Source organism: Narcine bancroftii, chromosome 7 (genome assembly GCF_036971445.1).
Source record: "Narcine bancroftii isolate sNarBan1 chromosome 7, sNarBan1.hap1, whole genome shotgun sequence".
Classification (NCBI taxonomy): Eukaryota; Metazoa; Chordata; class Chondrichthyes; order Torpediniformes; family Narcinidae; genus Narcine; species Narcine bancroftii.
The window spans coordinates 170,132,890-170,147,605 of record NC_091475.1 but is presented as its reverse complement, the minus strand read 5'-3'; the positions used below and the strand labels follow the sequence as shown (position 1 = coordinate 170,147,605).

General features: G+C 39.3%; 1 protein-coding gene and 1 long non-coding RNA gene across 2 annotated transcripts in view; both read right to left on the bottom strand.

Annotated features, from left to right (window-relative positions):
• The window catches only part of LOC138739361 (putative leucine-rich repeat-containing protein DDB_G0290503), an 86,480-nt gene that overhangs the window by 15,364 nt on the left and 56,400 nt on the right, over positions 1-14,716 (bottom strand). The window contains exon 2 of the mRNA XM_069891249.1: positions 4,528-4,615. Within this exon, the coding sequence (XP_069747350.1) occupies positions 4,528-4,615 (88 nt within the window). The remainder of the gene's footprint in view (positions 1-4,527; positions 4,616-14,716) is intronic.
• The window catches only part of LOC138739368 (uncharacterized), a 52,398-nt gene continuing 45,918 nt past the window's right edge, over positions 8,237-14,716 (bottom strand). The window contains exon 2 of the long non-coding RNA XR_011342202.1: positions 8,237-8,556. This is a non-coding gene — a long non-coding RNA (uncharacterized lncRNA). The remainder of the gene's footprint in view (positions 8,557-14,716) is intronic.

The window sequence follows — 14,716 nt, the reverse complement described above, 5'->3', positions numbered from 1 at the left end:
CACCATAACAGCCTACTCTACGTCTGGGACGAACTTGCCCAGCGCAGATTTCTAATTGACACAGTTGCAGAGTTTAGTGTCCTTCCTCCTTCAGGCTTTGACACCCATACTAGGAGCTTGTTATTCACTGCAGTGAAGAACAGTTCGATTCGTACTTAGATGTTATGGAGTACTCGAACAATGAATTTGCCAAACCTTGCGAAGTTTCCAGACGTTGTCACTCCCCAGTTTTCCACTGTCACACCCAAACATGGCGTCCCATACCACATCTTCACTCAAGGACCTCCTCTACATGCCCGAGCTCGACACCTGCCACCCGACAAAGTTGCGGTTTGCAAAATAAGAGTTCCACAAAATAGAGGAACTTGGAATCATAGGCAGATCCAATAGCCTATGGGCTTCCCCACTACATATGGTGCCCAAAGCCATGGGAGGTTGGAGACCTTGTGGGGATTACAGCCATCTCAATGACTCCAGCACTGCAGACGGCTACCCTGTGGCCCATATACAGGACTTTACCGCTAATCTTCAAATCTTCATGGAGCCTGGATATTTTCTAAAATTGACTTGGTGTGTGGGTACCTATAAACCTGAAAGATGTGCCCAAGACTGCCATCATAACAACATTCGGCCACTTTGAATTTTTGATAATGCCTTTTGGGCTCAAAAATGCTGCATAAATATTCCAGCGACTGTTGGACACAGTGGGGCATGGCATGGACTTCTTTTTTGTATACTTGAATGACATACTCATTGCTAATACTCCCACAAAGAGCACCTGTAGCATCTGCATTAACTCTGCTGCCGGCTACAGGAGTTTGGGCAAACTGTGAACCCTGACAAGCGCAAATTCAGGCAGTCCTCTATCGGTTCTTGGGGGATGTTGTTCCATTGCCTAGCAAGGTGGAAACCATCCTCAAATTCGTGAGACCTGATACATAAAAGGACTCCAGGAATTTGTGGTGATGGGCAATTTCTATCGTTGCTGTCTATCGTCTGCAGCTCATATTATGAAACCCCTCTTTGACCTCATGTCCAACGATGACAAAGAACTCGAGTGGACAGAAGAGACCATGGTAGCATTCCAGCTGACCAAAGATGACCTAGTGAAGGCAGTATTGCTGGTCCATCCACAAATGGATGCACCAACCGCCTTAACGATAGACGCGCCTTACACGGCAGTAGGCGGGGTCTTGGAACAGTATACCAATGGACAATGGAAGCCTCTAACATTTTTTTATTAGGCACTTTTGGCCTCCAGAAATGAAATACAGCGCGTTCGATAGGGAACTGCTGGCACTATACCAAGCGGCCAGACACTTCTGATCATTTTCTCGTTCTTCATTTCACACCCGAGCGCATACTGCCCAATTACACCCAATTGACCTACAATCCTGTTATCCTGTTTTCTCACTTCATCAGTAATGATGAAGGTTCTTCAATCTGAAACTTTAATGTTGACTTTGTTTTTCTTTCATCAGATATGCTGAGCACTTCCAGCATTTTCTGTTTTTATTTCATATTTCCAGAATGTGAACTTTTTTCATTTTTCTTATTTCTTCTTCATTGACCCAAGTTAAAAGTGACATGAGAGGTATACTTTACATGATTATGTCATCACATCCAAATTACTTATTTAATTGCATTTAAATTCTCTAACTGCCATGGTGGGATTTAAACTTGTGTATGTGCATTGTTAGTCCAGGCCCCTGGTGATTGGCTTAGTAATTTAGCCACTCTTTTACCATTCTCACAGGTCTGTTGTCCTTCCATCCTTTCATGAAGTTGTGGCTTAAAAAAATTTAATGTTCTAATTCGAACATGGCAGACTTGGATTTTCATGGCAGAGACCTACTCTCTCTAAATAACTTCAGTTTACACATTCATTGGATCAAGACAACCATCATCTAATCATTAAATTCTTCCAGACATTCCATGGGAGCCATCAAATTGTTGGCTATAAACAAATGCCAAGCTTGAGTAGATTTCTAAACTGTTGCCACTAACCCAAATTGACACTTGGCCGGGTTAATGGTCGGCCCAAACTCATTCGAATGAGTGAAAAGCTTGCGCAGGTGGGACAGATGTTCCTGATGACTGGCTAGCGATATGAATGTTGTCTAGGTATATGAAGGAAAAGTTAAGATCACGTCCCACTCTGTCCATTAAACATTGGAAAGTCTGTGTGGCATTCTTGAGCCCAAGGCATCCTTCTGAATTAAAAAAGCCCAAAGGATGTAATAACTTTTGGAATGTCATCCGGGTGACCAGGATCTGATGATACCCCTGAACCAGGTCCACCTTGGAAAAGATGCGGGCTTCCTGCAGGTTGGACACCAAGTCCTGTAAATGCGGTACCAGGTAGTAATCCAGTGCAGTAAACTCATTCAGCCTGCGGTAATTGCCATAAGGTCTTCATTTGCATTCGCCCCTGGGTACTATATGGAGTGGGGAGGCCCAGGGGAGGACCATTGTACAATAGCCAGGTCCTCCATCCTTTTAAATTCCTCTTTGGCCAGACAAAGTTTATCTGAAGGGAGCCTGCGAGCTTGGGCATGCAGCGGTGGTCCTTTGGTTGGTATGTGGTGCTGCGCCCCATGTTTCAGCATCGCTGAGGTGAATTGCAGTATAATTAATGTGAGGAATTTCACCAACATCTTGGCAAATTCATTCATTTTTCCCCACAGTGAAGGTCTGGAAAGTGTTGGTATGAACGAGCCTTCGTCCCTCTAGATCAACCAGAAGGCCGTGCGCTCTGAGAAAATCAGCTCGCAGTAATGGTTGTGTGACCACGGCCAATGTGAACGTCCATGTGAACTTAGTATCACCAAACTGAAGAGGGATTCTACGTGTGCCAAATGTCTATAGTACTGCAGTTTGTGACTTTCAGTGATGGCCCCGGTTTATTGTTATGTGTGTAACGCCCAAAGGGGGAAGCATGCTGATCTCAGCCCCTGTATCCACCAAGAAACGCCAGCCAGAATGTCTATCCCAGACTATCCCAGCCATTAGCAACAGCAGGCCCCAGCATTTCCCTGAAATGCACAGGAAGGTCAGCAGCGGAGAGGTTCTGCTCCATTGTTGATGGTAGAAACACCAATGGGTGCTATCCTGGCCGACTAGCAGTCTGACAACAGATTTGATTGACTGCGCTGCCAGTCTAATGTTGGAGTTATACGGTCCTGCTGCTGTGAGCAGGATCTGGTGACCTGTCCTACAGATGTCACACTTTCTTGCTTAGCCCACCATAGAATGTTAGCATGGGTCACAACTCTCCATTGGTCACTGAAATCCTCATCGGTCAGGAGCACATGGATATCTTCTGGCAACTGTTCCAAAAAAGCCTGCTTGAATATGAGGCAGGACCTATGCCCTTCCGCTAATGCCAGCATTTCATTCATGAGCGCAGAAGGGGTCCTGTCTCACAAGCCATCCAAGTGAAGTAAACGGGCTGCTTGCTCACGTTGTGGAAGGCCAGAGGTATGGATGAGCAGACTCTTGTGTGCACCATATACTTGCTCTCCTCCAAAGGCTGTTGCAGAAAATCAGAAACTCAGCATGCCATCTCTTGATCCAGGGCACTTAGTACACAGTAGTACCACGTGGAATCAGATGTTATCTGCCTCAACTGGAATTGGGCCTCTGCTTGGTCAAATCAGACATGTGGTTGTGAATTCCAAAACATTGGCAGTTTCAGAGCCTTGGCGTGCATTGAAGAAATATTTTCCAAATTTAATTTGGACCATCAGAGTCACCAATGTAGTGAAGTATTCTATACTGAGCTACTATAAATATCAGTGTACACATTGTGGAATCGTTGTACACTGTCGAGTTGATGTATACACTGGGAAGTCAACGTACACTCTGTGGAGTCTAGTGCAAGCCTCCATGCTTCTGTCAAATGGACAGGAAGTGACATCATCAATGACATAATCAGCCCAGGTAAAAACATGTGTTGGATGCAGGTCAATTTCCTGTGTTTTACACAGGACATCAGCCATTTTAGGAGCCAGTTCGCTTGTTGGTAAGTGGGTCACTACATTGTTATAATTTCCTTCTCTTGCCCTTTAAATGACACTCAAATTTAAATGGAAGACAGTCCAATAGGCAACCTCATATTCATAAAAGTTTGCAGTTTTACTTTCATTTGTCTACAAACCAGATTCTGTCAGGAGCACCAAAGATTGATTCCAGGCAATTGTATTCTATATACTAATTTAAAATAAAACTTGCTAAATATAACATTAAGCAAAGTAGGTTGAATGACCCAGCATTCAACATTTGAGTGCTTGATTTACTGTACATACAAAGAAGTACCCATTAAGTTTGGAACAGAGCCCTGTGGCATGTTGCAGTTATTAGAAACCACTCTCTAAAAACACTATTTTAACATGTAACTGTTCTATGTAAGAAGATTATATCTATAGATTTGAAATTTAGAATATGTTAGCTTTCTGTTCTGTCCTAGTTTTCTTAATTTGCTCATTTGAAATAGCTTTGAACATGTATTTGTGACCTTGTACTCACCAGCGGTGTGTAATTTCTCTGCGTTGTACCATATATTTGGACATTATTTTCCTGGGCTTTCCATTGTTGCCTCAATTCATGCTTCTGCCTAAACAATAAAAACATTTCATTTCTGATAGAAGGTCATTGACCTGAAATGTTAATTCAAGTTCTTTCTCTGACCTACTTTCAGCATTTTATGTCATTGCACATTTCTAACATGGACAGATTTTTGTTTTTATTAGAATTTTTTGTTGGTATCTTAATTAAATTTATCATACTCATTTAAGGTGGTGCAACCTTATACCCATTATCAGAAATAGCAAATATGTTGACTGCTCTTCTCCTGTAGCATGTAATGATAAATAGCTGTAATTAAATGTTAGTTGAAATGATTGATTGTTCATGTGTGAGAATTTCACTCATGCACTCATCACAAATTCAGACAGAGGCTGTTCAAGATTTTCTAAATTTTAGATAGGAAAAATTGAACATTTAATGGAGAATCTTTGGATGTCAGACAAGTTTCAGGGCCTTTTAAAATATTAATTTTAGGGATATGGGCTAGGCCAGCATGTACTGCATTCCCCATTTACCTTTGAGAAAGTGATGGTAGGCTGCAGCAGTTCTACTGGTGAAGGTTTTCTTACTGTGAAATTGGGGAGGGAGTTTCAGTGTTTAGGTCTATCTACAATGAAAGATTAGTGATATCCAAGGCAGGGAGGTATGTGATTTGGTGGGGAACTTCCAAGTGGTGGAGTTGTCTTGTACGTTGCTCTTCTTGGTGGTGTCGTTGGAGTTGCCTGCGTGAATAACTGCAGTGCTTCATGCCATTTTGGCTTACAAAAGATTCTGTAGCAATGCTCTAGTTTTGAAAAGTGGGGCGTGCGCGCGCACATCCCCCTCTATCCCCATAATCTATACGCACACATCTACATATACACACTCTCCTAAATTCCAACAGATACATACCAAGAGCTGTAAAATGCTCCTCATATGACAACCCTTTCATTTCAACATGATCCCTGAGGCAAGTGACCAGAAAATACTTTTGTAGGTGACATACTTCAGTGATATGCCAAGAGAAGCTTCCCTATCTTCTTTGAAAATAACTAGGCATGTTCTAATGTCAGTCAAACTCTTTATTCAATCTAATATAGAAGAGATGAAATTACATATATGAAAGGGGAGCTGGGGGAGGGGCCCAGAAGTGATAGGGCATTGTTCAGAAGATGAGAGAGACAGGTACAGAGAGAAACCATTAGGAAGGGGGTGGTGTACAGTAAATGGACATGTATCAAAGCAATTTAACTTAAGCAGGTCAACGCGGCAGGGATGCCCACTATCACCATTATTGTTTGCGCTAGCTATAGAACCACTAGCAGAATCGATAAGAAGAGATAATAATATAAAAGGAATAAAAATAAAAGACAGGGAATATAAAATCAGTCTGTTTGCGGATGATGTGATAGTGTACTTAACAGAACCAGAACTATCAATAAAAGAACTATATAAGAAATTGAAGGAATATGGAGAAGTGTCGGGATACAAGATAAACGTAAATAAAAGTGAAGCAATGCCTATGAATAACGCGGATTTCTCAAAATTTAAGGAGGAATCCCCATTCAGATGGCAAACGCAGGCAATAAGATACCTAGGTGTGCAAATAAACAAAAATCTAGGCCAATTATATAAACTCAATTACAATCCACTAATGAAAAAATTACAGGACGATTTAGAGCATTGGAAAGAGCTACCACTAACACTGATAGGAAGGATAAACTGTATTAAAATGAACATTTTTCCAAGGATACTATACTTATTTCAGGCATTGCCAATACAACTGACAGAAAAATTCTTCAAAGAGTTAAAGAAAATAATAAGGAGATTTTTATGGAGAGGGGGGAAACCGAGGATAGCACTAGATAAATTAACAGAATGGTATAAACAAGGAGGCTTACAATTGCCAAACTTCAAAAATTATTATAGAGCCGCACAATTAAGGTACCTATCAGATTTTTATCAAACAAGGGAAAAACCAGACTGGACGAGACTAGAATTAGATAAAATAGGGGAAAAGATACCTGAACACATATTATATAAATGGGATGAAAAATTGGTACAACATAGAACTTCTCCAGTATTACACCATCTCCTCAATATATGGAAGAAGATTCATGTAGAAAGAAATAAAATAAATTACCAAATACCAAAACTAATATTGACGCAAAATAAGCTACTCCCTTTTACAATAGACAACCTTGCCTTTAGAAAATGGGAAAAAAAAGGGATTAAAAGAATAGAAAATTGTTTTTCAGGAAGTAGATTCTTATCCTTTGAACAAATGAGAGATAAGTACAATATAACTGGAGATACAGCGCTGGCATATTACCAACTGAGATCCTACTTGAAAGATAAATTAGGAAGCAACTTGAGTTTACCAGAGGGAAGTAACCTTGAATATGTGATTACAGATACAATGTTAATCAAAAGATTTATAAAAAATATGTATATTAAACTGCAAGAAAAGGAGAATGAGGAAACAAATGGTAAAACTAAACAAAAATGGGAACAAGATTTAAATATAAAGATAAAAAAGGAAACATGGGAGAAGTTATGCTCTGGAACGATGAGAAATACAATAAATACGAGGCTGCGTATGATACAATATAATTGGTTACACAGACTATACATTACACCGCAAAAGTTAAATAAATGGGACCCAACAGTATCTGATAGATGTTTTCGATGTAAAAAAGAAAGGGGAACAACAATTCATGCAATCTGGACATGTGAGAGAGTAGAAAAATTTTGGGATGATCTCAATCAGATATTAAATAAAATAACAGAAAACAATATACCAAAGAATCCAGAGATCTTTCTCCTAAGTAACATAAAAAATAAAGAATTTGGAATTGACTTGGAAGATGCACAAAAAAGATTTGTCAAGATAGCCCTAGCCGTAGCAAAAAAATGTATTATGTCAACCTGGAAAATGGAAGATAATTTGAAAATACAACAATGGTATATAGAAATGAATAAATGTATTCCATTAGAAAAAATAACATATAGTTTAAGAAATAATATTGAAATATTCGAACAAGTATGGGAGCCTTACATTAAATACAATAGCGAAAACCTACCGGGAACAAACATTACCTAAGTTGATGGAAGGAGAAGAAAAGAAAAGAATGGACTCAGTAGAATTTCTGGTGTATTTTTGTTGAATGACAACATTGTCTAACTGAATTAATGCAACCTAGATTGTATACCTAAAATGGATGAGAGGGGGGGGGGGTGGGGGGGTGGCTTGGGAGGAGGGAGGGGGGAGGGAGAAAAAGTCACTGTAAATGTGTGGAAAAGAAAAAGTGTATATCATGGCTATTGTGATTTATGGTGTGAAAAATAAAAAATTAAAAAAAAAAAAAAATTTAAAAAAAAAATAAAATAAAAAAAAGGAAGGGGGTGGTGTAATGGATCTGTGTTGATATTAATATTTAAGTTAATGTTAAGTTATATTTCATAAAAAGTAAGTAATAGAGATAAAATATTGTATATGTATTCTTAGTAAGTTAGTTGTGGGCTGGTGCAGGGTCACACACAGGTCACAGCACATTTGCAGAAACATCATTGCAATAAGAGAAAGTGTTCAGTTGGAATCAATGTGTCTGAGGAAAACAAAACCATAAAACTGAAGAAGAGTTCTTAATTGAAATTCAAATACCAGGTGTGGTTCTTAAAAGTAATTTTTATTTACAATCAACGTTACGCTGGCAGCTGTTCCAGACCTCAAGTATCATTTGGAATGACTTGTGTAGACTTTCAGGAATCGAACCACAAGCCTCTTGAACAAAGATGAGGTCAGACGTTGTTATGGATATGGAGTGTTTTTGAAGAAAGGCCATAGGTTCTGCAGAAATGAAACTAAAACTGTGGTGATGGCATGTCACATGATGTCAGAGAACTATATACTGAAGGTAGAGGGACATTTTGAATCAGAAGACTGAAGAAACTTGACATTCTGGAAAGACAGGACTAGGGCAGTAATGTCTGGAGAGAGAGAGAGAGAGATATGCTATTATGAATTGTATCATCTTTAATATAGGAAATACACAACATAAGCAGGTTTTAAATAAGTAAGACCTCTTCCAACTGCTCTTTTAAGAAAAGAGAGGCAGCCTCATGATCCCAGACGATGGCCACTCCTGTTTAAGAAATAACTCATTGTGAAGATCACAGTTCCTCAACCCTAACAAGATAGGGGGAAATACTTTACTTCTGAACCACAATTTTACAAGATCTTGAAGTTCAACAAGAAGTTTGAAACTGGAAGCTAAAATTGATTTTACAGACTCAAGTTTAAACTGAAATAGTTTGGACATTAAAAACACTCATTTACATTGGCGTGAAGTGGGATTTAAGTGAGAGTTAAGTTTAGAGATAAGTAAGAACGTTATGTGATTAATAGTTTAATAAAAACTATTATTTTGAATTTACCGTTGTCTGGTGAATTTTTCATTGCAGTTCCTTCGTTAGTACTAACACCGTTTGTTAGTTTGTAACAGGTAGAAAAAGAAAAGTTAGAGAGAAAGAAAAAAATATTAAGGACAGGAGTAGGTAAAAAAGAGAACAGTGGAATCAGATGGAAATAGGGCTTACCTAAAATTTAAAAAATCAATGTTCATGCTGTTAGGTTTAGGGCTCTGAATCCTCTCTCTGCGCATACATGTTCTCAGTCAAACCATATCATGTGTCCAAGTCTCTAGAATAAAGACTGAACACTTAACAATCTGGTTTGGAGTTGACAATCCCACTGCTAAGCCATTCTACGGTTCATAAATGCATAGCACAAGATTTGATATACCTGTGTCTGCTTTTATAAACTGCAAATAATTAAAGTCATTAGTCATATTCAAACAGATAAAAACATCTAATTAACATAGTGCTCAAATGGAATAAAAGCGAAATATCTGATGCATGTTATCCTCTTATTTTGTGATTCCAATTTTCATATTTTTAAATTGTAATGTATAAACTAATAAAAAAAACCTCTTACTTATTCAATAGGACCTTCAGATCCTGAATCTCAGTCTCCTTTTCGTGAAGGAGCTTGATATGCTTATCATAATGTTTCCACTGCACAGTTTCAATCTATGTGGAGAAACACATAATTTTAAAAAAATTCTCTTTTGTATTTTATCTTATTTAAACAAGCTTCAGTAGCCATGATCCTTGTGCATGGTGACTGTCGACTTTCACTCAGGCTGCAGCTTTGCACTTCTGTCAGGAGATTCTCTGGGGAATCTGGACCTGCAAGATTTTATCTATGAGGGAAGCTTGTATAAGCTGGGTTTATTTTCTTTGGAACAGAAGACGAAAAGAGCTTTAACTGTAAATACGAAGCATATATTTAATAGTCATAGAATAATGAAGCATAGAAACAGGCTTTTCAGCCAACATTGCCCATGCTGACCATCAACTTCACATCTATACTAAATGTCCTTTGCAGTGGTAACAGAAAGCAGAGAACAGAGATCTGAAACAATTAGTACCAGAATTAGAGACGAAATAAAGATTTTTCTCCAATAAGTTGGCAGTTCACTGTCTTACCTGCCACACATTTATACATTTGAAGAGCTTTGAATGACCTGCCATGATCACACTGAATGGTGGGTATCTTGAGACACTTGATGGCCTACTCCTGCTCCTATTTTCTTGCATTCTAGGAGAAGAAAAGGATGGACTTCATGTCCTCCTTCTATATTGTAAACTTTCTATGATTTAATGCTTTTTCTTTCTCCTTCATGGATGAAGCTCAGCCAAAAGATATGGATGCAAGCAGATCTGAGAGCTCCATTTAAACTGCACCTGAGCTGGAGGAACAGAGGTGACACGAACTTAGTGTCTAGCTTCTGTCACCCCACTACAAACTCCTGAGGAATGGATGAAATGAGTATATTAGGAGAGGGGCCTGTAACTAGGTCTTCATGTAATGGCTTGGGAGTGGTCGATTCTCACTTTACCTATGAACAGAAATGTAAGTGGACACAGACAGCTCCAGGTGTAGATGCTGGATTCCCATTCAGAAAATGTGACACAATTCTCACAGAATTTCCCTTGTATTCAAGAAGCGAGATCCATGGATATTGTTAGATATAGAAACTCTTAATACCACATCATCCTATTCATCAAAGATCATGATGGTTGGAAAGATCTACAAATTAAACCTATAAAAGTATTCATATAGTCAACTTTAAACATTTTTTAGATTATATTTTAACAATAGCAAATAACTATGGGAGGAACTGCATTAATATTGGTTTTCATGGAATATGTGCTGCTAAGCAGTAGCGACAAGGGCAATGTAACCTCAGATGGTAAAGTGTAACAGTAATATTACACTTGAGGATTTTGAAGTATGATGGAAACAGTTTACTGTTCCCGAGCAACTGTTGTCTTGAAGGGTTTCATGTCAAAGCAAATGTCTGGTCTTGCAGCTATCCATCAAAATGACAGCAAATTTATAAATAGCTTAATCTCCCAAATGTGAATATGTGAGGAATGAAATCATCTGAAAGATGAGAAGACAGTCTGTTCAAGTGCTTAAGAGAAACATCAAGAATAAAAATAGAATATGATAAATTTCTCACTCCCAAAATATGGAGAAGTAAGAATAAATAAGAAGAAAAAGCTTTTTTTTAAAAAAAGTAGTCTTTTTTCTTTTTATTCACAAATATGCTCTTGATTGTGTTACATGCAAAATCTAAAATATAAAAGCTTTCAGTAATTGTACCAAGATTTGTTTATTTGCCAAGCTTGCTATATTTAACAAAGATTCATCTTCACACATGTTACGAGATTCTGGTATTTTATTTTCCTGCCCTGGGAAAAAGGCACTAGCTGTCCACCCTATCTATGTACTTAGTTTCCTTGTGAAAACTGTTCAGGACCTATTACCTGTCTTGCAGTTAGTGAAAGCATTAGGTCTCATTTGCTAATTGAGTTCTTCATGTTATTTTTGAAACTTTGAAGAGTTGCTTAGATTGCAGAAAATCTTCAGTTTTTCAATAAGTTGAGCCTCCTTAATTATCAAAATCCCTATAGTGAATGTGTAACAAAGAGTCAATGTGTAACTTAAGGTTTTATAATTTTGAAAGTTTGTCAAATCTATTATTTTTGCAAAAGAAGAAATTAAGGCTTTCATTCATAAATTTTGTTTTGGTAACATAAAACATAGATATAGAATACAGCACAGGACAGGCCCTTTGGCCCTTGATGTTGTAGCAACCCATATAGTCCTAAATCCTCCCTATCCCGTAACCCTAAGAGTCTCTTAAATTCCCTGGCACAATTCTCTGTGTAAAAACCTAACCCTGCTATCTCCCCTAAACTACCCCCCACCCCTTCATTTTGTACATATGTCCTCTGGTGTTTTCTTTTCCTGCCCTGGGAAAAAGGCACTAGCTGTCCACCCTATCTATGCCTTTCATAATCATGTAGACCTTTAATGTCCTTCTACGCACCAAATAGAAAAATCCCAGCTCTGCTATCCTTGTCTCAGAAGATTTATTTTCCAATCTCGTCAACATCCTGGAAATTCTCCTCTGCACCCTCTCTATAGCTTCCACATCCTTCCTATAATAAGGTGACCAGAACTGAACATAATACTCAAAGTATGGTCTTACCAGAGATTTGTAGAGTTACAACATGACCTCTTGACTCTTGAACTTAAGCCCCCTATTAATGAATCCTAACATCCCATAGGCCTTCTTAACTATCTTATCAACTTGTGTGGTGACCTTAAGGGATATATAGATTTGAACCCTAAGGTCTCTCTGTTCATCCACACTCTTAAGTAACTGACCAATAATCCTGTACTCGGACTTTGGATTGTCCTTCCAAAGCTCATCACCTCACACTTATCCAGATTGAAATCCATCTACCACTTTTCCATCTGACTCTGTAGAGTAGGTTTAAAAAGTCTATATCCTTTTTTAACCTATGACAACTTTCAGCATCATCCACAATTCCTCTAACCTTCTTATCATCTGCAAACTTACTGACCCCTCCTTCCGGCTCTTATTCTAGGTCATTTATAAAGATCACAGAGCAAGCATTCCAGAATGGATCCTTGTGGAACTAGCCACTGATCTCCAGGCAGAATATTTTCCTTCCACTACTAACCTCTGTTTCCTACATGCAAGCCAATTCTTTTATCCACACAGCCAAGGTTCCATGGATCCCATGCCTCACGACTTTCTGAACGAGACTCTCATGGGGGACTTTTGTCAAATGCCTTGCTAAAATCCATATAGACCTACCCTTATCAATTTCTTTTGTTACCTCTTCAAAAAAACTCAATTAGGCTCATGAGACATGACCTTCCCTTCACAAAGCCATGCTGACTATCCTTGAGTAGACTGTACTTCTCCAAATGCTCATAGATCCTATCCTTAAGAATCCTCTCTAATAGTTTGCACACAACTGACATTTGTCAGTTCTATAGTCTATAGTTTCTAGGATTCTCCCTATTATCTTTTTTAAACAAGGGGACTGCATTTGCCATTCTCCAATCCTCCGGCACCTCCCCTGCTGCCAAAGAGGATTCAAAGATCAAAGCTACTGCCCAGCTCTGTCTTCTCTTACTTCCCACTGCAACCTGGGGTATATCACTTCCAGTCCTGGGGACTTATCAATCTTAACAGTTTTAAGAAGATCCAACACTTCCTGTTCCTTAATCTCAACACTGTCCATCACACAACCCTGTCTATACCGACCTTGATCACAAGGTCCTTTTCTCTTGTGAATACTGAAGCAAAGTATAGTATTTATTTAAGACCTCCCAACCTCTCTGCCTCCAGGTGCATGTTGCTTCCTTTATCCTTTAGCAGCCCCACCTTCATTCTCATCATCCTTTTGTTCTTCACATATGCATAGAACACCTTCGGGTTTTCATAATCCTACTTAACAAGGCCTTATCATGCCTCCTTTGATTTCTTCTAAGTCCTTTCTTAAATTCCTTCCTGGCTATCATGTACTCCTCACGAGCCCTTCCTGTTTCCTGCTTCCTATCTCTAATGTATGCTTCCTTCGGGGGGTCAGAGGGCTGTTGGCCATGCTGTGAATTCTAACTGTACAGTCAGCGGGGCTGTCAAAGCGCTGTAGGTAATATGTCACTTGCGACGTCACGCAGGAGGTGGGACTCCCCCTCAAAATCCCAGGTTCGTAATGAACCAGGTAAATTATGGTGCAGTGGGAAAGGCTCCCCAGGTGCAGCTTGCCCACTAAGTTTACCCACTTCCTAGGAGGGTTGGCGTTGTGAAAGGGGGTTGTCTCTTGACTAGCTGCCTCACCTGTTTTGTCAATCATGGTTCCCTTTTCCTACCATCTTTTCAGTACGGGACAAACCTATCCTGAACCCAACATACGAGGTTCCTAAACTTCCTCCACATTAGTTCTGTACTCTCACCCTTGAACATCTGTTTCCAATCTACTCTTGCTAGTTCTTGCCTCATCCCATTATAATGAGCCCTTCCCCAATTAAACACTTTCAGATTTTGTCTGGTTTTATCCTGATCTATAGCTATGATAAAGTTCAGGGAGTTGTGGTCACTCACTAAAATGCTCCCCCATCGAGAGGTCCGCCACCTGACCAGGTTCTTTACCCAGAATTAGATCCAATATGGCCTCTTCTCTCATCGATTGGTCCTTCTTGAACACTCCTGACAAATTCAGCCCCATCTATCCCACTTGCAGTCAAGAAGTGCCAGTCAATATTAGGGGATTTGAAGTCTCCCATAATAACAACTCTGTATTTCCTGCACCATTCCAAAATCTGCCTGCTTATCTGCTCCTCGGTGTCCCAAGGGCTATTTGGGGCCTATAGATTATTCCTAGCACAGTGATTGCTCCCTTCCTATTTCTGACTTCCACTCATACCTTCTCAGTTGACACTCGCTCAGCAGCATCCTCCCTTTCTATAGCTGTGATGCTCTCCCTGACCAGTAATGGTACTCCATCCTCCCCCATTCTCTTTCCTCCCATCCTATTCCTTTTAAAACACCTAAAGCCAGGTACCTGCATCAGTCCATCATGCCCTTCCTCCAGCAAAGCCTCTTTAACAGCCACGACATCGTATTTCCTACGATGTCTCGCCTTTTCTGCTGTGAGACTAGGATTCTTCAGACTTGATATGAAACTTGGAAATGTA